The sequence below is a fragment of the Acartia tonsa genome, chromosome 11, assembly GCF_053477335.1.
Source record: "Acartia tonsa isolate MP-2025a chromosome 11, ASM5347733v1, whole genome shotgun sequence".
NCBI classification, from domain to species: Eukaryota; Metazoa; Arthropoda; class Copepoda; order Calanoida; family Acartiidae; genus Acartia; species Acartia tonsa.
The window spans coordinates 40,366,187-40,390,298 of record NC_137270.1 but is presented as its reverse complement, the minus strand read 5'-3'; the positions used below and the strand labels follow the sequence as shown (position 1 = coordinate 40,390,298).

At 38.4% G+C, this 24,112-nt stretch overlaps 2 protein-coding genes and 1 long non-coding RNA gene across 5 annotated transcripts in view; 1 reads left to right on the top strand and 2 right to left on the bottom strand.

Moving 5' to 3' along the window:
- The window catches only part of LOC145332292 (uncharacterized), a 90,228-nt gene that overhangs the window by 31,566 nt on the left and 34,550 nt on the right, over nt 1-24,112 (bottom strand). The window lies entirely within an intron of this gene.
- The window catches only part of LOC145332290 (trypsin-1-like), a 41,052-nt gene continuing 17,717 nt past the window's right edge, over nt 778-24,112 (top strand). For 2 of the 3 annotated variants that reach the window (XM_080177249.1, XM_080177250.1), the window contains exons 1-10: nt 778-839; nt 1,429-1,535; nt 1,945-2,021; nt 2,507-2,564; nt 4,172-4,258; nt 7,875-7,960; nt 8,785-8,819; nt 9,370-9,438; nt 9,923-9,997; nt 10,367-10,424. In XM_080177249.1, the coding sequence (XP_080033375.1) occupies nt 783-839; nt 1,429-1,535; nt 1,945-2,021; nt 2,507-2,564; nt 4,172-4,258; nt 7,875-7,960; nt 8,785-8,819; nt 9,370-9,438; nt 9,923-9,997; nt 10,367-10,424 (709 nt within the window). In that variant the 5' untranslated portion in view covers nt 778-782. Of the gene's footprint in view, nt 840-1,428; nt 1,536-1,944; nt 2,022-2,506; nt 2,565-4,171; nt 4,259-5,100; nt 5,575-5,875; nt 5,968-6,320; nt 6,402-7,874; nt 7,961-8,784; nt 8,820-9,369; nt 9,439-9,922; nt 9,998-10,366; nt 10,425-24,112 lie in introns of those variants that run through there. The other variant, XM_080177251.1, reaches the window with a different exon arrangement.
- Nucleotides 11,056-22,627, bottom strand: LOC145332291 (uncharacterized). The gene is made up of 7 exons (XM_080177252.1): nt 21,658-22,627; nt 20,704-20,753; nt 20,420-20,480; nt 19,955-20,179; nt 12,500-12,624; nt 11,982-12,129; nt 11,056-11,223 (listed from the first exon to the last, which is right to left on the bottom strand). The coding sequence occupies exons 1-4, from the start codon at nt 21,829-21,831 to the stop codon at nt 20,063-20,065; spliced, it is 402 nt and encodes a 133-aa protein (XP_080033378.1). The 5' UTR covers nt 21,832-22,627; the 3' UTR covers nt 11,056-11,223; nt 11,982-12,129; nt 12,500-12,624; nt 19,955-20,062.

Here is a 24,112-nt window from a genome sequence, read left to right as displayed (position 1 = left end):
GTATTAAAAATCATCTCTATTGGTTAAATGGTTCCTGAGAAAATTAAGGTTAGGTTCATATTTAGGTTTTTTTTTGAGCCCCGGGGGACTAAGGGTTGGTGGCAGGAGGGTGACTTCTTAACTAGAAGTTAGTTTATAAGCATAAAATCTTAACTTTAAAAAATCATCTCTATTGGTCAAATGGTTCCTGAGAAAATTAAGGTTAGGTTCATTTTTAGGGTTTTTTGGAGCCCCGGAGGGCTAGGGGTTGGCGGCAGGGGGGTGACTTCTAAACTAGAAGTTAGTTTATAAGCATAAAAGCTTAAGTTTAAAAAATCATCTCTATTGGTCAAATGGTTCCTGAGAAAATTAAGGTTAGGTTCATTTTTGGGTTTTTTGGAGCCCCAGAGGGCTAGGGGTTGGCGGCAGGGGGGTGACTTCTAAACTAAAAGTTAGTTTATAAGCATAAAAGCTTAAGTTTAAAAAATCATCTCAATTGGTCAAATTGTTCCTGAGAAAATTAAGGTTAGGTTCATTTTTAGGGGGTTTTTGAGCCCCGGGGGGCTAGGGGGTGGGGTTATCCAAAAAATGATTAAAAATACGTGAGCTACTACCCAAAAGTAAACTTTTATCCCAAATAACCTATAGTCTAACTTTAATACCTAGCCCAATAATCACGGAGTAAGCGAAAGTGGCAAAACTTCCCCCCCCCTTATTAATACAGGGAAAATTGAGCAGTCTATTTTAAATAGAAGACGGAAAATCACGTGAAATATATTGAACAATTTTTTTCAGATGCAAAAATGAAAAACTTAATTTTCCTGTTTATCCTTATCCTATATTGCGAGTGTAAACCCCAGGTTAGAAAAAACCCACAAATGTAATCATGGGTGTATTATTCAGACACCTACCTGGCCCAAGTGGTAGAGACCCTTTTCGTCTACTAGCAAATTGCTTTCTGTTCTTTTTTATGGACTCTTCTATTGGCTGAAATTCAAAGACCCAATTGAAAGTCGGCACAAGGTCCTAACTCCATGGATAGAGTTCGTGCCTTCTCTATTATTTTACTGTAATTTTATGTAATCTAGTGACAGCAAAGCTTACGTAGGAACCTAGTAATAGTGTCTAACTTTTTATCTTTGTGACGTAACAAAAATCGAAGGATGAGAGGGGAGGTGGGAAAGGAAACCCCTAAAAAAGAGACGGATTTTTGTTACGTCACAAAGATAAAAAGTTAGACACTATTTCTAGGTTCCTTCCGTAGTCCGATAAAGAAGAGCTCTGTTTTTTTTAATTTATGCGTGTCCGAATTGTTATATTGATTTAAAAATTTTGCTTGATGATTGACAGTTGAATACAATTCACAAGTCCCTCTATGTTTATCAACAATTTTCTCTGTCTGATTTGATATTCTTCTCTTTTATGGATGTTTTATCCTTGTTTTTTTAGTTACTGGACTTGAATGAGGTTTTGGAAGAATTTAATGCATATATTAGTAATATGTTTGATCCAACTGGTATTCAGACATCTTTCCAGCAGGCTGTCAGAACTTCCAGGTGAAAACACTAGTAGTTAAGGGTTTAAACACAAGTAGTTCCAGGTTTAAACACTAGAAGTTCCAGATTTAAACACTAGAAGTTCCAGGTTTAAACACTAGCAGTTCCAGGTTTAAACACTAGTAGTTCCAGGTTTTAACGCTACTAGTTCCAGGTTTAAACACTATTAGTTCCAGGTTTAAACACTAGAAGTTCTAGATAATAAATTTAAAAAACTAGAGTTTCCAGGTATAAACCCTAGAAGAAGATTGTGTTAGTCTTTTTGGAAAAGCTGCCATCTGGATATTTTGACGGATGGATAAAGTGCGTTGTAGAGTAAATACTTATTGAATAGAATTATCGCCATGAAAACTATCTTAGATAACAGCTGCGAAAATCTATTTACTATTTAGATATCTTTTTATTTTAGGCAGTATGTTGATTCTACAGTTGAAACATTTCAAACAAATATTCAAAAATTTCAATCAGACTTTAGGGTTGGTATTGGTAAGTTAAAAGGAGGGGGATCTCGATTTTGAACTGTATATTATATATTTTGTACATATGGTTTTTTCTCAAATTCTACAAATATTTTTAAACAAAAAATATTTTAAAAAATGTAAAAGTAATGAGATTCCTAAAACCAAACCGAATAAAACTTTTAGAATCAGTATTCAAATGGTCGTTGAGTACATTATCTGTATAGGAACTTGGTGAAGGTCTTCCTCTAAAATTTTAGATTAAGATTTAGACTTTTATATGCTCTCTTTAGTTTGATTTTATTAGTTTATTTTAAATGTTATTTCTTTTTGTATGCTTCTTATGTAGGAAGGGGCAAGGTATACTAAAATAGATTTCCCCGCAGGGCCATTGCCTTCAGTCCCTCAGGGACAGGGCCCCAACTACACTTGAATTTATCTTAGAATTTTTCATTTTATTATCCGCAGAAAAAATCTGTATAATACGATAAGTGACTAATCTCCATTTTTTAGATGATTTGAGAAACAGAATAGAAAATTTAAGAACAGAGACCACTGAGCAAAATGAAAGGTGACTATTGGGGGAGGGTACCACCACCCTCCTAAGATAAATTGCCTCGAGAAAAAGTTGGCCCCACCCCAAAGTTTTTTTTTTAAGGTGGAATAATAGCTATTTCTTCGGCACCTCGGGGTTAAAAAAAACTGGTTTTAATCTTATAATTGTACATTTTTATATTCGTAGAAAGCTGGATATAATACGATGCTAGACATAGTTTTTTCGTATGGATGTGAACCGGTTCCTATCCACCCGATTCGAATGAATACGAGAAAAATAATTAAATATTGCATCAATGTTTTTTTTATATCCTTTACTTAACCATTGTCTTATATTTTAAGATTCCTGATTTTCACTACTAGGCTACACCAGGGAGTAAGGGAGGGGACAATGGGCAATTAATGCAATATAAGAGTTATCAAAGAACGGGCATGAAATCCAGATTAATCCAATAAATTTGGAGGAAATTATAAAGGGATTGTTAATTGAATAATAGATTTCCATAGCGTCATGTAAAGTGAAATCACAACTTGTTTTTGATGAAATATTGGAGGTTTTATGGTTTGATTTTTTATATTAAAAGTTTATTGGACCCTGCCAGCTGCTAGCTGGCTGGGCAAGAATATGACTGCCCCTTTTTACTCTGTTTATTTCCTTTGCCCCTTGCTCCACCTCCCTTCTCCCCGTCTGCTACATTCGAAACAAACACAACGAGTAGCGGCATTTCATGCGCAAGTACCCAAACTCAGTCAGAAACTGCTAAATTCTTGCACATTTCTTTAAGCCAGTACTCAAAGTCTGAGACTCCTTAAAATAGAATATTCGATCCATTGTCCCCTCCCTTACTCCCTGAGGCTACACCCTTAAAGGAGCGCAACTAATGTTCAATGCAGGGAAAGGGAATGTGATTCTAACAAACCATTCTAAAGGAAAATTTCCCCTCAACCCCCTTCCCTTTTTTCTCCCCCTTCCTTACCTACTCTCCTTCAGTTACATAAAAAAACAAGTTTTACGCCAACTTTACCCCAACAAAATATTAAAGAGGGAGGTCATTTTCTAGTAAATCCCGTAAAGGTGTGTGTTATAAGGCCTAAAAATAGTAGTAGAACGATAAGGTGCTCTATATATTTGTATTTCCTATTGAATAGAACAATAGGGAAGAAATTTTTTTTTTTTTTTTTGATAACCGTACCTGGAATATCTGAAATTTCTATCAAACGCTTTGTTTGGCTCAAACTGACCCAAATAAAAAAAAATATAATTATAATAAATCAACCTGTAAAGAATGACTTCTTCCTTTGTTTAATGGTATAGATTGTTCTTAACCTTTACCTTGTACCTATAGAAAACATTATTATTATAATTATATTTTTTTTTAATTTTTGTCAGTTTGAGCCAACAAAGCGTTTGATAGAAATTTCGTATTTTTTTTAGATAATCCAGGTACGGTTATCAAAAAAAAAAAAAAAATTTCCCTATTGTTCTATTCAATAGGGAATACATATATCTAGAGCACCTTATCGTTCTACTACTATTTTTAGGCCTTATAACACACACCTTTACGGGATTTACTAGAAAATGACCTCTCCCTTTTTCGGCAATTTTAATTGGATTTTTTGTAGATTTCATGAGCTGATGTCTAATTGGACTATTGAAACGTACGGACAGCTTTGTTCCCTGACTGATGTTAGCTGCGCTGTCTGCCAAACGTAAGAAAGTTCTTCCTTGTTTATTTTTTAAATAATTAAATCTTTTAATGCAAGTATGTTCTATAAAGATTAGCTTCCCTTAAAGTACTGTTCTTTTTTTTCTCTAAATTTTTCTCATGATGTTGAAAGTTAAATCCAAATTAATATTTTTTTTTGCGTGTTGCATAAAGATTTTTACATTTGGGCTCTGGTCGTATATTCCCTTAGAGTGTATGAATTATTCCACCCCTCCCCCCACCAAAAAAAAAAAAAAAAATATTAAAAACTACATAGTACGTTCATTTTGATAAATACATCCTTCTAAAAATAAAATTCACCCCTTCCCCTTTGATAGAAAAACTCAAAAGTTGCTGACTTAAAAAATGGCGCCAATTTGTTTCGTATTATACGATTTTTTTTAGTTTCGGAACTTTTATTTTTGTTTAATGGAAATTTATTTAAATAATGGTAATTAGCAGGTTTTTGGACAAAATTAGTCCGTTTCAAACATCCTTCATCTAACTTATACATAGATGGAAGCCAAAAATGGAATCCGCGAAATCTGAGATAGTCCAAAGTACATTTACAAATAGTACGTCGTCGGTAATATTCTGGTTTAGAAAAGCATTTGTGTGTAGTTGTTTTTTAGTTTTATTTTGTGAAAGAAGTATCTTGCCTACTGATCATAAGTAGCATTATTTAATATATTAAAGTAAAAGAATAATATCTAACAACTTTGGACATCAAATATAAAATTTTAAAGTGAACAAGGATGGCAACAACCATGTGAGTGAATTCATATAAACATTTACAATCTAAATAATTCCTTTTAATCAAATGGGCTCTAGATTGCTAGACTAATTATAGAGTGGTTTTGTTACATAATATATCATTTCAAGTTTTATATAGATCAGAATTTTCTCTTTCGACTTTAAGTCCAAAAAAACATTTATAAAACTTGTGAAAAGGAAATAAAATGAAAAGATTTACTTAATAAGCATAGACGTTTATGGGAAGGGTGTGTGTTTCAACCCATTAAAACGTTAAAACCCTTTTGTACCCCCCTTACATTTTTAAAAGGTTGTTTTATTACCTACCCCCCCCCCTCCTTTAAACCTTTGAAACCCCTCATTTCCCCCCCCCCCCTGTAAAAATAAAAAGCTTGGACGTCCGTGTTAATCAGCATCTCAATAATCCATCCATATATCTTTCAGATTCAATTTAAAATGATGCTTTGGTTGGTTTTCATATTTTTGTTGGGTACTTCTTTACACACTGGAGAGGGATATCCATCTGAAACTAAACATGAATCCGGCGTTATGGACATGACATTAGCAGTAAGATTTTTCATTATAAAATTATTGTAGCTTTCACAATTATAAAGGGGTATTTCTTTTATTTTTGTGGAATTATTTAATTTTTTTTTACTTTAGGTCTGTTAGGTTAGGTTTTATTGGATCCTGAGTGGCCCGCAGGTTTAGGGCTTTGGTGGTAAATGCCTCGCCTCCTAGAAGTTAAGCATAAGGGAAAATTCAATCACCCACCATATTTTTGATATATTTTAAATTAAGGGAGGGTGAGGGGGGGGGGTTAGTGCTCGATTTGAAGATGATCACCATTAAAATAAAATTTTTTTAGGAGATTTACGATTTAGTTAGAAAAAATGGCACTTACTATGTACAAAGTGTAGGACAAAATCTTGAAGAAAATCTTAACGAGAGTAGAAAAAGGTTACCTAAGTAATATTGTTTATAACATTTTTTATTATTTCTTAAGTTTTAAAGTATTTTTATAATCTTTCTTTGTAAGAGAATAAGATTTAACTTGAGTAATAAACAGAATTTGGTTATATATTCAAGTACTGTTATGTCCTTGTTTTAAAAAAATCACCAATTTGGTCCCCAAAGTTTTATAATAATTGTTTCTTATTCGTTGGCTCAACAACTTTGGGGACTATTTAGAACTTTGGTTGGATGGATCATTAAGTTAAGTGTTCAAACGTTTCAAGCACTAATTGTAATCTACAAAAGGGGTAATTTTGTGTATCATCATTGTGGAAGTACAACTCTACTGAATATTTTAGATTTCTGACCACTCTTCATAATATGGATGAAACCATGAAGGGACAACTGTGCCCGCCATTTCTATGCTATCAATGTGATAGGTGATTAATTAAATAATTAAATAAAAATAAATGGTATGTCTTTTGATGCATGACCGACAGACAGACGAACAAAATAAAATTTAGACTAGATGCATTTATGTAAAAGGTTGAAAAGTTTAGCTGTCTATCTTTAATATTAGCCAAGAAAATCACACTTACCTTAAAGTGTTACGGACTGACGGACAGACAAACATAGTGAATTATAAAGTAGCTTTGCTATTAAAAAGATACTTTTCATGCACTAGAATTAAAGAGATCGGCTACTTAGCTCAGTTACGTGTTTTTGTCCTAATTTTTATTTTACTATCTGCGAAAATCTTCTTATATTTAATATGGTTAGATCCTAAATAAGTAGGTATTATACATGGATAGATAAACAGGAATGTTTCTTATTACAAGTATTATACATAATTGCTTTGGAAAAAAGGTTTTAATAAAAATAAAATATCATTTATCATTTAATATTTCGGCTAAAGACGAAAAAATACATACAAGAAGTGTTCTATAAAGCTAGATTAATCTCACTCAATTTCATTTAAACTTTTTCCCATTTATTTTCTTCATACATATGTTACCTATTTACTTTTTTGCTTAAATAAAAGTTTGCTTGTTATGGACGTATTTATATGTATTATAAATCATGAACAAAGGGGACTATGCACGAAATAGATTAAGTGATATTTAGTACCTTCTAACAGTGATGTTTTGTATTTTTTTTATGATTATTTAAGATTTATGTTTAATTTAGTTAAATCAACTCAAGAAATAAGTTTCCCCATGGTTTTGTATTAATCTTTAATAGGTTACTCAAGCATTTTTTTTACTAATTATCATCAAATGTTTTGTTGAGTTCAAAGTGAAGAGTATAATAACACTGCAAAACATCATCAAATGCTATAAAATGGAAAAGTAAATAAATCTGTTTACATATATTACAATCTACTATCCTTTAATCGCTCAATTTACATTTTTCATCAAAAAAGCATAGTTACTTTTACGTCTAAGCTTTGATTATTCATAATCTCGACCTCGTTAGGCATTAATTTTCATAATTTTGCAAGATCATGGTATATATTTTTTCATTCATTTAGGCCTAAATAGCCAAGTATAGAAACCCCAAAAATACTTAACATCACTGCTAGAAGGTGCTGAACATCACTTGATCTCGTTCATGCATAGTCCCCTTTTCATTAGAATAATTTAGGATGGACTGTCATAAAAAGTTGTACGCAGTCATACGCAATGTTGAAAGGGTGACGTAAATTTCAGATATTAGTTTTCACGATTTGAGAAAAATTCATCTTTATATAATAGGAAATTAGATAATCTCGCAAGCATCGCTTTTATCTTATAGAGAAAATAAATAAATCGCGAAAACTGATACCTGAAGTTTGCGTCACCCTTCAAACATTGCGTATAACCAGGTACGACTTCCATCGAGAAACGGCAATTTTTACTGTCCATCTAATTTAGATTTAATGAGTATCTAATGTGTGACGTATGTTGTCACGAGGTGGAGTCCTATGATCCTGTTCCACTCAGTGTAGGTGTTCAACAAGGTATTCAAACTTTAGTCAATCCAGGGAGGTAGGAGACATTGGACTGTACAATATTCTGGAACTAAAAATTATAAAGGGGGAGGTAGTTTGTTCTAAAATTCCGTTAATATGTGAGTTTTAAGGCTTAAAAACAGTAGTAGAACGATAATATTCACTAATTATAAATATATAAAAAATTTGTCTATGGTTCTATTCAATAATGAATACACATATAAATTTAGTGAATATTATCTTTCTACTACTGTTTTTAAGCCTTGAAACTCACACCTTTACGGAATTTTAGCACAACCTACCTCCCCCTTTTTTAGCCCATTTGTCCGCATAAAAACATTGGGTAAATTATTTGTAATCTAGTGGGGTCTAAAAATTTAACCAATAGATTTGATCTACAGAAGGGTAAATTTTATTTATTATCTTTGGAAATTTACATTAAATCGTCAATTTTCCAATCCTTTTATATTCCTGCTGTTTATTTGTGCTTTAAGACTTTGGGTTGATTTATTCCATCTTGATTTGTTGGTTCAAAACTAACAGTGTTCAATGACCACTGTTCATGTTCAAAGTTAACTACAAATAACTTCAATCTACTTAACGAATAATTTTATTGATTATAATTAGAGGTGAACAATGAACATCTATTTATCTTTAATTGCCTTATCCATGGTATTGGTCAATCTCATTGGCTACCGACCAATTTTGAATAACCTACAGCCGTAGCTTTGCAGTTTTTAATTACAAATATACCTAAGTCATGAAGATATACATATTTCGATTTTAGCAAATATTTTTTTACTCAATTTGAAATATATTTTTTATAATTTCAGAAACCGGTTCAAGTTTGCTCTCCAAAACTAACAGGGTTTGTAATTATTATATATAGAAATAACAGAATGTCTGTCTCAGTCTGTTTGTGTGTTTCATTACCGAAGGATCTCTCCAACCGCTGAAACGAAATGGTTCTCCTTTACAGTGCACGTGTAGCATCTCATAGGTTTATGGAGTATATAACTATTTTTGGGGAGGTTGTCACGTTCTTTCAGCATCTTTTCTTTTTGAAACAAAAATTGTAAATGTGAGGATAGGGTCGACTTTCCTCCACCTCCCTCCACCTCAAGTACTTCTAGGGGCGCAGTACATATTTTGCTTTGCTCAATTAATTCATTCACACTTGGAAAGTTACGTTGTTTTTATTGTTACCTTAGGCTAGGTTATTGAATTCTAGTAGTCCCGCTGGGTTTAGGCATCGTTGATAAAAACCCGCTGCATAAAGAGAAGAAAGAACTCATTTGTCCCTTATCAAATAATAATTGGGATTGCTCTGTGCACACAAGGCACTTTGAGGGGAAAGTCTTTATCATATTAATTTCTGTACAGCCGGGAATATTTTCATATGAACATTTTTATTTCAGTTATTTCTGGATAGCCTGGAATGGATTGGCCTGCATCCTGTTTATGAGGGTTTCAGGAAACAAAGACAGGTACATTTTATATGTAACTGAAAGATTTCTCTTACCACTGAACCGATATCGTTCTCTTAAACAGTGTAGCTTCGCATAGGTCCTTTAAAGGTTTATAACTAGGGGAGAGTACCGCCCACCTTCCCAATAGAAATTGCCATTGGATAAATATGCTCCATCTCCCTACTTTTTATTCTAATTTTACTTTTTAAAACTATAATTGACTTTCCACTCAATTAGAGGCTTCTAGGGGCGTAGACGCTAGTTAAATCTAAATATAGAAAAGGTATAAATGGTGCAAATAATGTGCTTGCGATAATATTTCGATGTGCTTTCTTTTTACACTTTGAATTAAACAAAATATTTAATACTAATTCGACCTAAAACCATGAAAATTTATGATGATGATAATTCTTTTACAACTTATCACACTAATCCTACACCACTTCCTACTCTAAATGCTTTGCTATTATTTAACCTAGGTAATCATCCTTGTTATTTGTAGGATAGTACAGATGCAGTGTATTCCCTGATTCAGAGTTTCAACTGGAAATATAACCCAGCTTTTTCAACTGTCAGGAATTTAGAAAAAATCATTATACATATAATTTTGTTTAATTCCGAGAAAGGTTTCGTGATTCTTGTTTAATAGCAGCAAAAACTTCCAGGACTAAAAAGAAGAGAATATCACAAAATAAAGACCATAACTATTTAAAGTGGAAAAATACTTTCTAAATATAAAATATTCTAATTGAATCTTCTAATAACTATGTATCATATGTGATGTGTGGATTTTTAGCTGTCAGGATGATTATGAATGAACTTAACACTTTGTTTCAGGGAATATCTAAATAGTTCTTATAAAGTACATGTAAACCTCCCCCCCCCCCTCCTCCTTTATTTTAGACAACCTTAAATTATTACCTAAATGAATTTTCAAAATAATAGGGATTTGAATATGGCTGATTCTGATATTTGTGGTTACTACGTGGATGATAATAGTAAAGGTATGTTTTAAAGAAAATATTTTCATTCTTACTAAAGGCTTATTAAATCTCAAGATAAATTAGCCTAAAACCATGCATGTATCTATGCGAAGCTTCTTTTATAAGGTGAATTTAAATAGTTCAGTAATTATTGAAATCTTTAGCTTTAGACAAAAAAAATCTAAATACCTTACATGATAGGGTTGTCAGGTTAGTCATTGGCATAGTTATAGGGGGGAATTATATGTCATAGTTTCTTTATTGTTAACACACAAATTACTTAGCAGTTTCCCTCAAAATGCCTGTTGAACACTGAAACATCCCCCTCCCTTATTTTCTTTTACTTATTGATGAATACCTAATACAAATGAAGTGTTCTATTGAAGCAATTTGAAGAAAAAAACAAGATTTACCTAATTCTTTAAAAGTAGCCTTGGATCTCTCCGAATAGATCTTAAATGTTTCAGAAACTGATCAAAACAAGAAAGAAGACTCATTATTTAGAACAATAAAAGATCATTTATTACTTAGATGTATGTTATTTAGAGAGAGAAAAATTACCTATACAATCTACCAAAAAATACTTTTTAAATTTTCACAAATGGTTCTTCAAATGTTAAAAATAAATATTAATTAGGAAAAAAAGCTAAGATTAGAACTAAAAATATATTTCATCTTTATCACCAACATACTAAAATTCATCAGAAGTAAAGCTTTTGTCAAAGACAGTTTAAGCTTTGTTCATCATTACAGTAAGTGCTGATGACAGTGTTCTTTTCTTTTGGCAGTTTAAGCTTGGTTTAATTTGAGAGGGTCATATCTGAAAATAAAAATATTTCTTATTTCGCAAAAGAGGACTATGAACAAACGAGAGCAAGTGATTCTAAGCACCTTCCAGCAGTGATACTAAATATTTTTTTTGTGAATATACTAGGGCTATGTTTGATATAGTTATATAAACTAAAAAAAATTAAGTTTCATGATAGTTTTATATGAATTAAACTTTGAAATGTTAAGCATTTTTTTATGAAATATCATCAAATGTTTAGTTGAGTTCAAGGGTTCAAATAAAATAACACGCCTAAACAGGGTTTCGGATCCGGATCCGCAAGGATCCGCATATTTTTGAGTCCAAGGATCCGGATCTGGATCCGCAAAAAAATGCGGAAAAAATGAAAAAAATCTACCTAAATTTATATAAAATCTCAGACATTCTCTTGATGAGAGCCAATCTTTAAGGTTTTGGGTCAGACTTGAAAATTAAAAGTATTTTTGACTTCGAATTAAAGAATAAATATTTTTGAAAAATTTGGTGATTTTATTTTTATTGTCAAGGATCCGGATCCGCACTGACCAAATTTGGAGGATCCGGATCCGCAAAAAATCAATGCAAATTCAAAACCCTGCGCCCAAACATAATCAAATGCTGAAAATTACGAAAGTACACTAATAAAACTGTTTACAATATTAAAAGTTTTCATTTTTTTTGGTTTAAATATTAATATTCTATTAGATAAATTGATGGATAATCCACTTTACTGGAAAGAGTAACACAAATACTTCAATGTTTTAAAATACCTGTTACAATTTAGATAGGAAAGTTTCCACCTCACTAACCGAGTACCCCATGGGTCCAGTATCACCAGTATAAACAATCTTTCCATCCATGAGAACATAAAGTCTCTCTGGAAATCCACAATATTTTCCTTCTGCATCCTGCTCCATTCTAAGTATGTATCATAACTAAATTTACTAGAACAAGAAAAAAATCTTTGGTTTTTAATGCAACCTACTCATAATCAATGCGTAAATGGCACTTAGAATCCGAATTTCAGAATAAAATTTGGTATGAGTAATCCTTGGTAGTTTTTTTTCCTAAATTGAATAACCCCCCCTTATGATTTAATATTTAGATGTTGCATAAACTACAGGAATAATTGTGATTTATTACTTGACTGTTATTGGCAAATTAAATCAAGTTAAAATCTACACAACAAAGAACCCCTTATCATCCATATCTTTTCATAACTAAGGCACCCTATTATGCCTGTCAGACTAACAATGAAGAATTAGTTTTGGTTTAACAAACAACTCACCCATCAATAAGAATAGGACATCCCTCAAGAGCTTTCCCTGCTTCCTTTCTCAGAATTTTGGCTGCTCCTATTTTCTCCTCCAGGAATTGATGTTGTTTAAGACCATAGTTCTCCCAACTAAGCCCCTGAAAATTTCATCATAAAAATTTAAAGATCATAGGGTTTGTGATAGTAAAAGTAGCTATTTGCTAATGAGGGATTGTTATTACTTTAAAAATTACAACTTGAAATTGTTCAACTCTTGAAATATTTAGATAGTTTGGTTGTTCTATGTAATAATGTGGTATCCGCCGAGGATAAATGGCAGACACCGGAGTTCAATTAGATTACGGCAGTGTGACAGACGTGGACACCTTACTATAGAGAAGCTACGCTTCTCTAGCATTCACTAGATAATGATCAACATCTATTTCAGTTGTCACTTTATTGAAGGTTTAAAAGATACTAAAGCTATATACAACAAACAATAATTACATGGATAGGAATAAATAATCATAACATAAAAGCATCATAATACATATACAATGGTCAGTTTGGGCAATAATGATCCCCCATCCCTGAAAAGGGTGGGGGAGAATTAAGAATACAGTTAACCATAATAAACATGACAGATTCAATCATTAATTTTAAGCATAGGGAGGGGGTCACTAGACCCCTTCCCCAGGACTCGGGGGAGGGCCATTGACCCTCCACCGAACCCTAGATCAGGGGTGCCATAGGCATGGCTCACGGTTGCCGAATACCACAACTCTCCCCTCGGAAGGCTGGGAGATGATTTCCCTACCAGACTTCTGACAGTGGTTGAGGCCTTCGGTCCGCTCCTTAGGGCTAAGATATATATACAATGATAATGATTCAATGGAATCCTAGTGGTGAGTGTCTTCTTAGGGTTGATGGGCTCCCAATGTGGGATAGAAGGCAGAGGCTGGCTTGGGTTGGACACGTTGGTCAGCGCCGGCAGGTATCAGGTTGGCTGGTGGCACAGTTGTTGCTGGAACGGTCAGCAGTGGGGCCTGCTGGTTGTTGTTGGCAGCGGCTGGGGCGCTGGCTGCCAGGTTGATCGTCTGAGCAGCGGCCTGTCCTCCTGAGGGGCCGCGGGGTCTGCCAGAGGGCGGTCCTGGCCTACCTGGGCGGTCATGCCCGCTGTCAGTTGATTTCATAGACACCATTTCCTCGGCTGCTTCCCTGCCGATGGGAATGGCATCCCAGTCCACTGAAAAGTCCCGGGACTTGGCATGGTTGAGCCTGGCTCTAGCCAGCGCTTTCCTATACAAAGCTGGATGGTACAGGAACACTTGTGATATCGCATTCAGGGCTGCCCGGACTCCTCCTTGTGCTGCTGCCAGGGAAATGATGGTTAGGTCCCCCAGCAGTTTGAGGATCAACAACAGCAAACACAGTATGGCTGCGCCATCTCCCCACTCGTGGATGGCTTGTCTAAATCCAGCCCAGACATCCAGGGCTGCCTCTCCTTCCTCCGCCAGTCGGTCAATGTTGTAGGACACTATCCCATGGTCTCCTGTGGCCGAACAGCTGCCTTGCTGAACGCAGGAGCCATAGGATAGGCCGGTCAGCATGGCACTCTTGTATGCTGGGAACGCCAGCAGTTGTTGCCAGTCGTTCAACTCAGCCTGCGAATACAAGCCACCTGAACTGAAGTCATCTAGGGGCTCGGTCAACAATTGCTTAGGCGTATCCAGCGGGGGTGGCCTTTTCTTGGGAGCGGGGGTTAACTCTATCCAGCCTTCCTCCGCGTGCACAGTCAGGGGGTAGGTGGAGGAGCAGGGAATCTTGGTGGCGTGTTCACTATATACCCGTGTCACAGCGTCTACAAAACCTGTGGGCTCTACTGGCACTTTGTCCCAACACTCCTTGTGTTCGCGGACAACGTATTTATGGCGTTGGCAGGTCAGCTGCAGCAGGATGTCTCCCCTCAGTACCGAGAACGTGCTCCCCTGGACACGCACCGGGTGGGCCGGGTCTAGTTGCTGGAGCTTCCAGCAGTTGGCCGCTACTTCTTCTGCTGCGGTGCTTTTCATGCGCGTTTCCAGGGTAAACCCAATATAACCTGCATGTATTTGGGCTTGAAGGGGAACGTCAACATCCCTGGCCGACACTCTGGGCAGCGCAGCCGCGGCTGGGTCAGCTGCCACGAACAACGCTGGATGGTTTGTGGCATGGGCCTCGAAGTCGCAGTTCACAATCGAGGTGGGGTTGGTCATGTTGATGAAAAACTGGGCCTGATGGTCAACCAGATATGCATCCATCACCAGGCTGGGCTGGAGGCTGCGGATCAGCCTCAAGGGGCAATCTCTTCCCAGGTGGTCCCACACGTAGGTTGCTTCCCCAGTGATGCAGGACAGCTCAGAATGGGGACACTCTAGGGTCAGGTGGTCAGACTGGGACTCCACCCGTCCATCCTCCACCACATAGGTCTCCTCCTTGACCAGCATCCGTCGCTCCTGGAGCACTAATTCGTTGCGGTATAGCTGGCCCTCAAAGTGGACGTCCTCCCCTTCACAACCCACCCCCTCGGGGCTGTTGACGAGGGCGCCCACCATATCGATGGTGAAGAACAAGGGATGGTTCAGCTGGAACGTCAGTGGCTGGGTCTTGCCTGGCAACGTGTAGACTCGGTTCCTGGCCAGGTCTCGGCACGCTTCTGGGTCTATCTGGGTTGGCCTCATGAGGGTGGGGACCGAGGTCACCTTGAGGTGACCCCATACTCCGCACCTGAATGTCCACTGGGACACGGTGAGTTGACAACTGTACCCGGTGGTTTCCCTCACCTTGACTTGCTGCAGGACGTGTACTTCATGGCCCAGGGGCACCTCCTGGTGTAGGGGCTCCGTGTTACACATCTTTTCTTTATTGTAGGATGTGACATGGGTGGGGTTGGCACAGTCCCATCCCACCAGGACGTAGCTGGTTGTAGGCCACACGGCTGCCAGCAGGAGGCCCCACAGGACCATCCACCAATGGGAGAGGCTTCCAGGCAACCATCTTCCTCGTACACGCGGCTGGGGATCTTCAGCTCTGGTCACGGCTGCTTCTTGGGACTGGACACGGCTGGGCTGCTCCTGGCTAGATACAAGTTTCCATTGAGCGTTATCTGTATGCGGCCGGGGCACCCCGATACCCTCCCCAATGACAGACTGGCAAGCGACTGGCACTTGCCTGGGTGTCGGCTCCCCTAGCCCCAAGTGCTCCCTTCCCTTGTCCAAAGCATGCCCAGTGGCATGGGGCTGAAGTGCATGTGGCACAGGCTCGCCCTTACTCACTTCCCTCCCCTGCCCTAGGAACTCAGGTGCATGTGGCACAGGCAAGTCCTTATTTTCCCAAATTTCAATCTCCCCAGCCTCTGGTGCAGGGGGCACAGGCAAGGCTGGGTTTCTACAATATCTTGGATACAACACATTTAACAAATTCAACTTATCCTGATGTTGAGCAGCTGGGTTCCCTTGGCTGGCAGGGGGCTCTGGATGGCATGTAGCTGGGCTCTCCCTGCAGGCTGGTGGCGCTGGCTGACTGGGGTTGACGGGTGTCACCCCTTCCTCTGGGACCGCTGGCTCGTTCCAGGACTCAGGTCTCTCGGTGGCGGTGACGGTTGTCGCCCCAGACATCAGGTTGGAGGCTGGCTCGTTCCAGGATCCAGGTATCTCGGTGGCGGCGACGGTTGTCGCCCCAGGCACCAGGTGGGAGGCGCTGGATAGCACCCCCCCATCGTCCCAGGTGGCGACGCCGGGTGGCGTCCCATACATCGATGCAGAGGCGCTGGCTAGCACCTCCTGCCTCTCTCGTTCGGCGGCTGCCAGGGCCTCCCCGTACACCGTCTCAGGGACGCTGGACAGCGCCCCTCCACTCTTGCTGGGTAGGCTCAGTCGGGCAGGTTCCATCATGTTGAGGCTAAAATGCTGGGGCCTCAGAATCTCTGGCTCGGCGACATTGTTGGGTTGTATCAGCTCTGGCCCCAGATGGTTGAGGCTGAAGCCTAGGCCAACCCGGTTGGGTTCAGCCGCGCCGCCCAGTACGTTGATCCTAGCTGGGACAGTCCCAAACTGCGGCATCCCATCGGCTCGGTCCACAGCTTTGGGCACGGCTGCTTGCTGCGGGGGTGCTGGGGGCGCGCCCCCTTCCATGTGGGCCACTCTGCTGGGCTTCCCTGGAGGGGCGCCCTTATCGGCGGTGCGCCTGTGGCTGGCTACCTGGGCCCAGTCAGCCCTACAGTCGGCCGCCGTGTGACCGTCATAGTGACAACACTCACACTTGGCAGAACGGTCACGGCGTGGCTGGGTACGTCTCTCCTCTAGGCTGACTTCCACAGGCGTTGGGCAGTCTCGAGCTCGGTGGCCTCTCCCCTGGCAGCGGAAGCAGCGTCCTGGAACCTTGTCATCTGGAGCGACCTTCCCCATCTGGTGGAGACCCGGAGCCAAGGCGCCAATCTCCATTGGCTCCGAATCATCATACTGGGGCAACTGGATGCTGGCGGATCCAGTCAGCCCGTCGGTAGAGTCCACTAGGCACACACCTTCCTTCAGTTGCTTTGTGATCATGGTGACGGTAAACATGGCCTTACGAGTGTACTCAGGTACACTCGTAATTTCATGACCCATCATGATGCGTTTTACATTGGCGTTACGAATTCCACGATTTAATTCGTCCACCAACAACTCAAGATCCTCATGGCTATAGGCGTCCCGATACAGGGCACATTTAGTGGATATGTACGCCTGTATCGGTTCTGTCGAGTGTTGCTTGTAATCCCTAAACGCTTGTTTAAGCGTTTGGGATTCAAAAGCAGGACGAAATAACATTTCACACTCGGCCTTGACCTGCTCGTAGGTCAAGGCTTGGCCTGCCTCGCCAAACAGATGGGACGCCATTTCCGCCGCTTGCCCTACCAGTGACAGTAGGAGGGCGTTGCGGCGGTTGAGGGAATCATGAGGTGGCACGCGGTAAGCCGCCCATGACATCTCGAGTCTGCGGATATGTGACGACCAGGATTGCTTGGGCGGCCCTCTATACTCCGGCAGATTGCTCAGCATCAGCTTGCGGTACTCGGCTGGGGCCGGTTGAGGGTCATCCTGGAGCCATCCTGGGGCTTGGTCACCTCCTGGGGCTTGCGGCTGGTCCATTGGGTCAACGGTTCAACGGCGGGGCACAAAGTTATACAGTACTAAAATGAATGGTTTGTCACTTGAGGCTATCTAGCCTAACAGCCAACACTGTTTGTATCACTAGGTTGGTAGTTTAGTTGCAAAGATATAACTTAGCTGTACTTATCACTAGTTAGGTGCTGAGGTTGTAGGGTAGGCTGGTAGGGGTAGATAGATGTTGAGGGTCTGAACTGCTGTCGGGAACTGATTGGGTTTTCCTTTATCACACTAGAGCTAGAAGGAGAGAAGCTTGTAATTCTTTATTTGCTAAAAATACCCCTGTTAAATGCTATGGAGTAGCTCCGCTCCGGTGTGTGTGTGTGTGTGTGTGTGTGCGTGTGTGTGCGTGAAATCTCCTGTCCTTGCAACGCGCGTCCGCACCGTCAAATCCGCGCACACGGGGAAAACGCGCTCTCACCCCTCAACTCGCTCTCTCATTGGTCCGCTTCGTCCGTTGAATTTATGATATTTTCCGCACTCTGTTGCGCTACCCGTGAATGGCGCTCTGTGTGTCCGATCGCTAGCCCCACACTACAGACGGACTTAGTCTAGTGTGGGTAGGAAGGGGGAAGCGCGTGAGGGGACGGGGGTAACTCCGTCCGTTTCCCCTGTGAGGGAGGGAGGTAACTGTGTGCTGGTGTAATAGTGCCTTTTCTTCTTAATCCTAGGCTTATCTATTATATCACCCTGATTGTATTTGCCTTCAATGGAGAGGGGCTCCTCCCTTTCCCTTGGAATAAGGGGTGTATTGTTGTTGTGCTGTGGGCTTGAGGTGTTTTGATTGTATATCAGGGTCTTTATTTTATTACATCTAGCTTCTATTTTTGTCCTTATCACAATTGCATAACAGATTTGTTTACCAACTCTGTTCTATTTTTAGCTGTTATCACAATACACAATAAATCCAAGCCTGTTCTATTCTTAGATTTATCACAACACAACAATTTGTTTGCCAAGCTTTGCTCATAAATCTATTGTTTAGCCATCACACCAGGGTGGTAATCCCTGCAATGTAACATAATATCTGTTTTTCTAGATGGGTGGCTGCGTTGTAGCCTCTCAGGATACTTGGAGTTGACGTAGTTTTTTTCTCTGTTCTGGTGCACTACACTCGTATGTTGGCTCGCAGCTTGCAGCTATGTGGCATGTTTCAGCCTATCGGCGGCAGGGAATGTCCCGTCCTGCTAGCGCCGCTGATCCAAATCCGGCTGATGGCGGCAGGGAATGTCCCGTCCTGCTAGCGCCACTGGTTCGGATCCTGCTATTTCTTGCAGTAAAGTTGGCCTATTTGCAGCCGTTTACACTTATTTGGCTTGTTTCAGCCGGTCCGCAGGCCTGTTTCAGCCCTTTGAGCGCTCAATTCTCCGTTAGATATCGGCACTGTTCGCGGTTATTCGTCAAATTTCGCTGTCTCGCTTCCACAACTGCCGGATGCAGAGTTAAACTTTGCTGTCCAGGGTGGGTAATTCAGGTTGCTTGCGTCAGTTTTGCCAGATTCACTGCTGGGAGTACCTTAGCCTCAGATGCGCGTCTGCTCTACACTTGTGGTTCGCCGTAATCTCACACAGCTGTCACCAAAAGTTGTGGTATCCGCCGAGGATAAATGGCAGACACCGGAGTTCAATTAGATTACGGCAGTGTGACAGACGTGGACACCTTACTATAGAGAAGCTACGCTTCTCTAGCATTCACTAGATAATGATCAACATCTATTTCAGTTGTCACTTTATTGAAGGTTTAAAAGATACTAAAGCTATATACAACAAACAATAATTACATGGATAGGAATAAATAATCATAACATAAAAGCATCATAATACATATACAATGGTCAGTTTGGGCAATAATGATCCCCCATCCCTGAAAAGGGTGGGGGAGAATTAAGAATACAGTTAACCATAATAAACATGACAGATTCAATCATTAATTTTAAGCATAGGGAGGGGGTCACTAGACCCCTTCCCCAGGACTCGGGGGAGGGCCATTGACCCTCCACCGAACCCTAGATCAGGGGTGCCATAGGCATGGCTCACGGTTGCCGAATACCACAATAAGACAAAAAATTTATTTACAATCCAATATATTGGTTGAAAATTACAACACTGGTAGTTTATATATATCAATCAACATTTTAAATTCATCAAAGTTTATATATCAACTATTAAAAGTGTTCATAAAATTTTTGGGATTAGTAAAATTTATTTCCACTCCCTCCCTACTAGAAACTCAAGTCTTGTCAGGCGCAATTGACCATATTGGTAACAATATGATGAGAGAAATCTAAGCATCTGGTTATAACCTGTTCAGTTGGATGGGCCTCACTGATGTAGATAGTGACAAAGTCAACACCAGCTGAAAACCTTTCTCTTAGTTTGCCAAAGTTTTCAAGCTGGCTCATGAACGGAGGTCAGCTACAGCTGCCAAAGTTCAGTACCAAAGCCCGGTTAGGTTTGGCATAACTTAGCAGGTTGACCCACTCTCCAGTTTCTAGGTTGTACAGCTTGCTGTCCAGGGCTGGATTACCCTGAATTTTAAAAATATTAACAGTTTCCTGGTGTATATAATTATACATGATTAGTCCATAAATAGCATATCTTTGCTAGCAAGTGGAATTTTTGAAGACTGTTTCATTTTTATTTCAATCGGAGGAAATCTTGTTTGGCTATGTTTTTCATGATGAAGCTAACTAAATTAACTATATCAAATAAACTTGATGCTTTGTAAGCCAGAAAATAAACATGTAAATAAGTCAGGAGATACTAACCTCTTTGGTTTTCTTCCATATATTCTGAATATACAAGGCTGTATCCTTGTTTACCCTTTCCCTTGAAAATAGACAAATTAACAGTGCACTATGTTATCTCCTTAAATTTCTTAGACATCATCCAGAAACCCTTAGATCGTGAGAAAGTGCAGATACTATATAAACAAGCTTGTCAATATTAGTCAAAGGATTTCAATTCTACTTTCTTATTTGTTTGAAAAGAACAAAAAAAATACTACCATCATATTTAAAAATGTAAAATATAGAGAAACCAATTTACTCACAGTGAAAATATAAATTTGAACATTGATGGATCAGGTTTCAGTCCAGTTTTCTAAAATATAAAAAAACAGGTTAAATGTCTTGTTCCTCTTTGAGAAAGACTTTACAACTTTTCCTGGCAAATTAACACACACCCTACAACTTAAATGGTTTGGGAAGTTTTCATTACTCTGCTGCTGCTGGGCGAATGTGCCACTTTTTGAAACACAAAGGAAAAAGTGCATGATCTCAGCTCAGTTACAGCTCTGAAATTCGGCACAGCAGTTGCTTTTGTGGAGAACAATATGTAACTGTGAGAAAGCGGTGGCGGAACCGCCATTCCCCAAATTAAATTCTGCCACCGTTTCTTCACAGTTCCATAGTGTTTACCTCAAAAACAACAGCTGTGTCGAATTTTAGAGCTGTAACTCTTTTAACGGCTGAGATCATGCGGATTATACTTTTGGTTTCAAAAAGTGGCACATCCGCCCCCCCCCCCTTATAACTTTTCTTTTTAGATATTTTTGATCAATGAGCATATACTATTTTTATCCCTGTTTGTAAGTCCTTCTGTCATGCAGTCCCTGATTAGATCTGGGCCTAACTTTGTGTAGAAATCTGCAACAATTAAACTGAATGGTTTTAAAGGATCTTTTAACTCTTATCATGGTTCTTTAGGAATACAGAAAACTAGACAGGCATATAGCACCCCCCCCCCCTCCTCCCATTTATTTTAAACAATAAAAATAAATTTTAAATAAGGGAATGGAGGTTTTTTTTTATGAATGTCTAACCTCTGCAGGGACACCATACCATGTACCCAATATACCCTTAAAAACCTAACCTGAGGTATAAATCAAACACGCAAAACTACCTGGCGATAATCACTTATTTTCAATTTATTCCAAAATAAGGAAAATGTTTTTTTATGCTCAACTAAGCATTTTGAGAGAAACCTCTTACTTAAAGAATTTCACCTTCATATTATCATTCAATTGCGCCTCCATTATAGCTGCCAATTTTCCAGGTGCAATCCAGGCAAACATTTTCATTGGGCCAAGTGACAGAACTTTGACAGGCCAAGCAGCCAGCAACAGTCCTGTCTGCGTGCATTGGACAAAAAGTCCATCTAATTTAAAAATAAACATCATTTAATGAAATACTATTAGATTGTTTTTAACATGAAACACTGTGTATTGGACTTATCAAATAAAAATAACATGTTAAATTAAACTGTGTTGATCACTCTATGGTATTAGACAAAGTAGGAAGATTAACTACTCAATTTTAAGAAAACACCATATAGCTCCTTTAATGGTTTTTGACTGTTTTAAAGTCTAAAGGGTTAAAGGTGCTGTTCATTAATCTTCAAATATAAAAATTGAAATAGTTAATGACATACAAGACTAAATATTTAATAATAGTTCTGATTACAAGAATTTAAATAAACTTTACTCTAAGTCTAAACAATAACACTGAGTCACTTTTAAACTCAACATATCTTTACTACTAAGAGTTTGAATATTAAAAATCACCAGAATGTACACAGCTAAACACAAACATTTTAAGATTAGAAGCGCATTCACAGAAAATGTTTTCTATTTGAATTTCTGTTTATTTAGTCATTCTAAAGTGGATAGCGGTTAAAATAAGATTTCAGGAGGGTTTTTGTCCGTTGTTTGGGAATGCGGGAACTAAAGGTTATTCTTCTATTTTTATTTAGATTACCATTTTCATAGATCTATTGCATAAGCACATAAAAATTCGTAAGAGGGATTTCAACTCACCCTCCTTGAAATTGTGAAAAATTTTCCTTACCCCCTTTTCACCCCTTAGGTTTTAATTCTTATAACAAAATCCTTTGATTTTTTAAAGAAAAAAATATGTTTTTATTTCAACATTTTTATGGCAAGTAAAAGTCTTATTAAAATGTCGACAAAAGTGATCACTTTTTACTGAAAGTTTCACAAGTTCCTAGACAATTTCTTTGGTCGTAAATTCTCACTTTTACTGTTTAACTTAACCTTAACTTGCATTTAAATATATAGTATTTATCAACTTTGATTTTGTGCGTTGAGTAAAAGAACGTGTTTGTGTATGTACGCAGTAACCTCTATGTAGTGTTTGACCACAAAATACGTAATTTTTTAGTAAGAAGAGCATCCAGTATATAACTTACTTTGTCTGTCGGTTCGTCGGTCATGTCACAGGTTTAAAGGTTTTGTGATCTTTAACATTCTTATTCGTATTTATTCGAATCCGGAGGATAGGAACCGGTTCTCATCCATTCGGCACATCGAGGCTAAAAAAACTGGTTTTATAATTGTACATTCTATATCCGCGGAAAGCTGTTTATAATATGATGCGAGAAATAACTATTCTCTTTCTTCCTCTTTTCAAAATCATTCTTTTATATGATTACTAAGCATTTTCTCTATATAATTCACTGTGTCTGTTTGTCAATCTGATTTTTTAGACCACATACTTATGGATGTTGACGGATAATTTTAAGATTTAAAAATGGCATATTTTGTGATTTAATGACAATTCCGTTAAAAAATTAGGTACTGTTCTTATCGCTACTTAGTCTGCTTATTTTTCCTTGGTCATTTTGATGAATTTTTTAAAGTTTAACATTATTATATTTATTTATTTTAAATGTTTGAAATGTCAGAAAACAATAAGAATGTTATCTCTCTATTATAAAATCAATATGAATTTTGTAATTGTGATTTACTCGGCTTTTATTTAAACCAGGGGTAGATATTCTACCAATCAATTCTACAAAAAAAATCACGAAACCTCTTAAAGTAAGGTGGAAGTATATTTTGTTTTTTTTCATGTAGTTGAAGAGGGGTGGGTAAGAATGGGAAGGGGGTTGTGAGAAATTTTCCTTTAGAATTGTTTGTCAGAATCACATTTCTTTTTCCCTGGGAGAATAGTTTATTACTTCAGGTTAGGTTAGGGTTAGAGCCTCCTGCATGGGTTAAGTATAGGGAAAAAATACCCTCCCACTTATTTTCCATTTATTTCTGAATTAAGGGGTGAATGGTTATCAGTGCTCAACAGTAACTTTGTATGTAAGCACCCATTGACCGTTTGTCAATTACGTTGTTATATTATTAAACTAGTGGCTGCGCTTCTTATAGCATCTAGGATTTCTGTAATCGAAGGATTAGGAAAAGCAGAAAAATAGCCTTAAACCAACTTAGATATAAAAATCAAAATATTCTAAAACCAATCAGGAAACTATAAGAAGCTTCCGTAATATGGTGAACTCAATTGGTTCAGAAGTTATCGAAATCTTAAGCTACAGACAAAAAAACTTACTACTTACTTAATAATAGAATGATTAAAGGGGTAGTTGCACGAAATGCATTTAAACTTGAATTTAGTGAACTATAAAGTTTTTCCTGTTCAAAGGTTTAAACT

Coding starts and splice junctions, on each gene's coding strand:
- LOC145332291 (XM_080177252.1), bottom strand. CDS start 21,831: ATGATGTTTATTTTTAAATTAGATGGACTTTTTGTCCAATGCACGCAG. Junction 20,754..21,657: donor AATTGAATGATAATATGAAG/GTGAAATTCTTT, acceptor TTTATATTTTAG/AAAACTGGACTGAAACCTGA. Junction 20,481..20,703: donor TTCAAATTTATATTTTCACT/GTGAGTAAATTG, acceptor TCTATTTTCAAG/GGAAAGGGTAAACAAGGATA.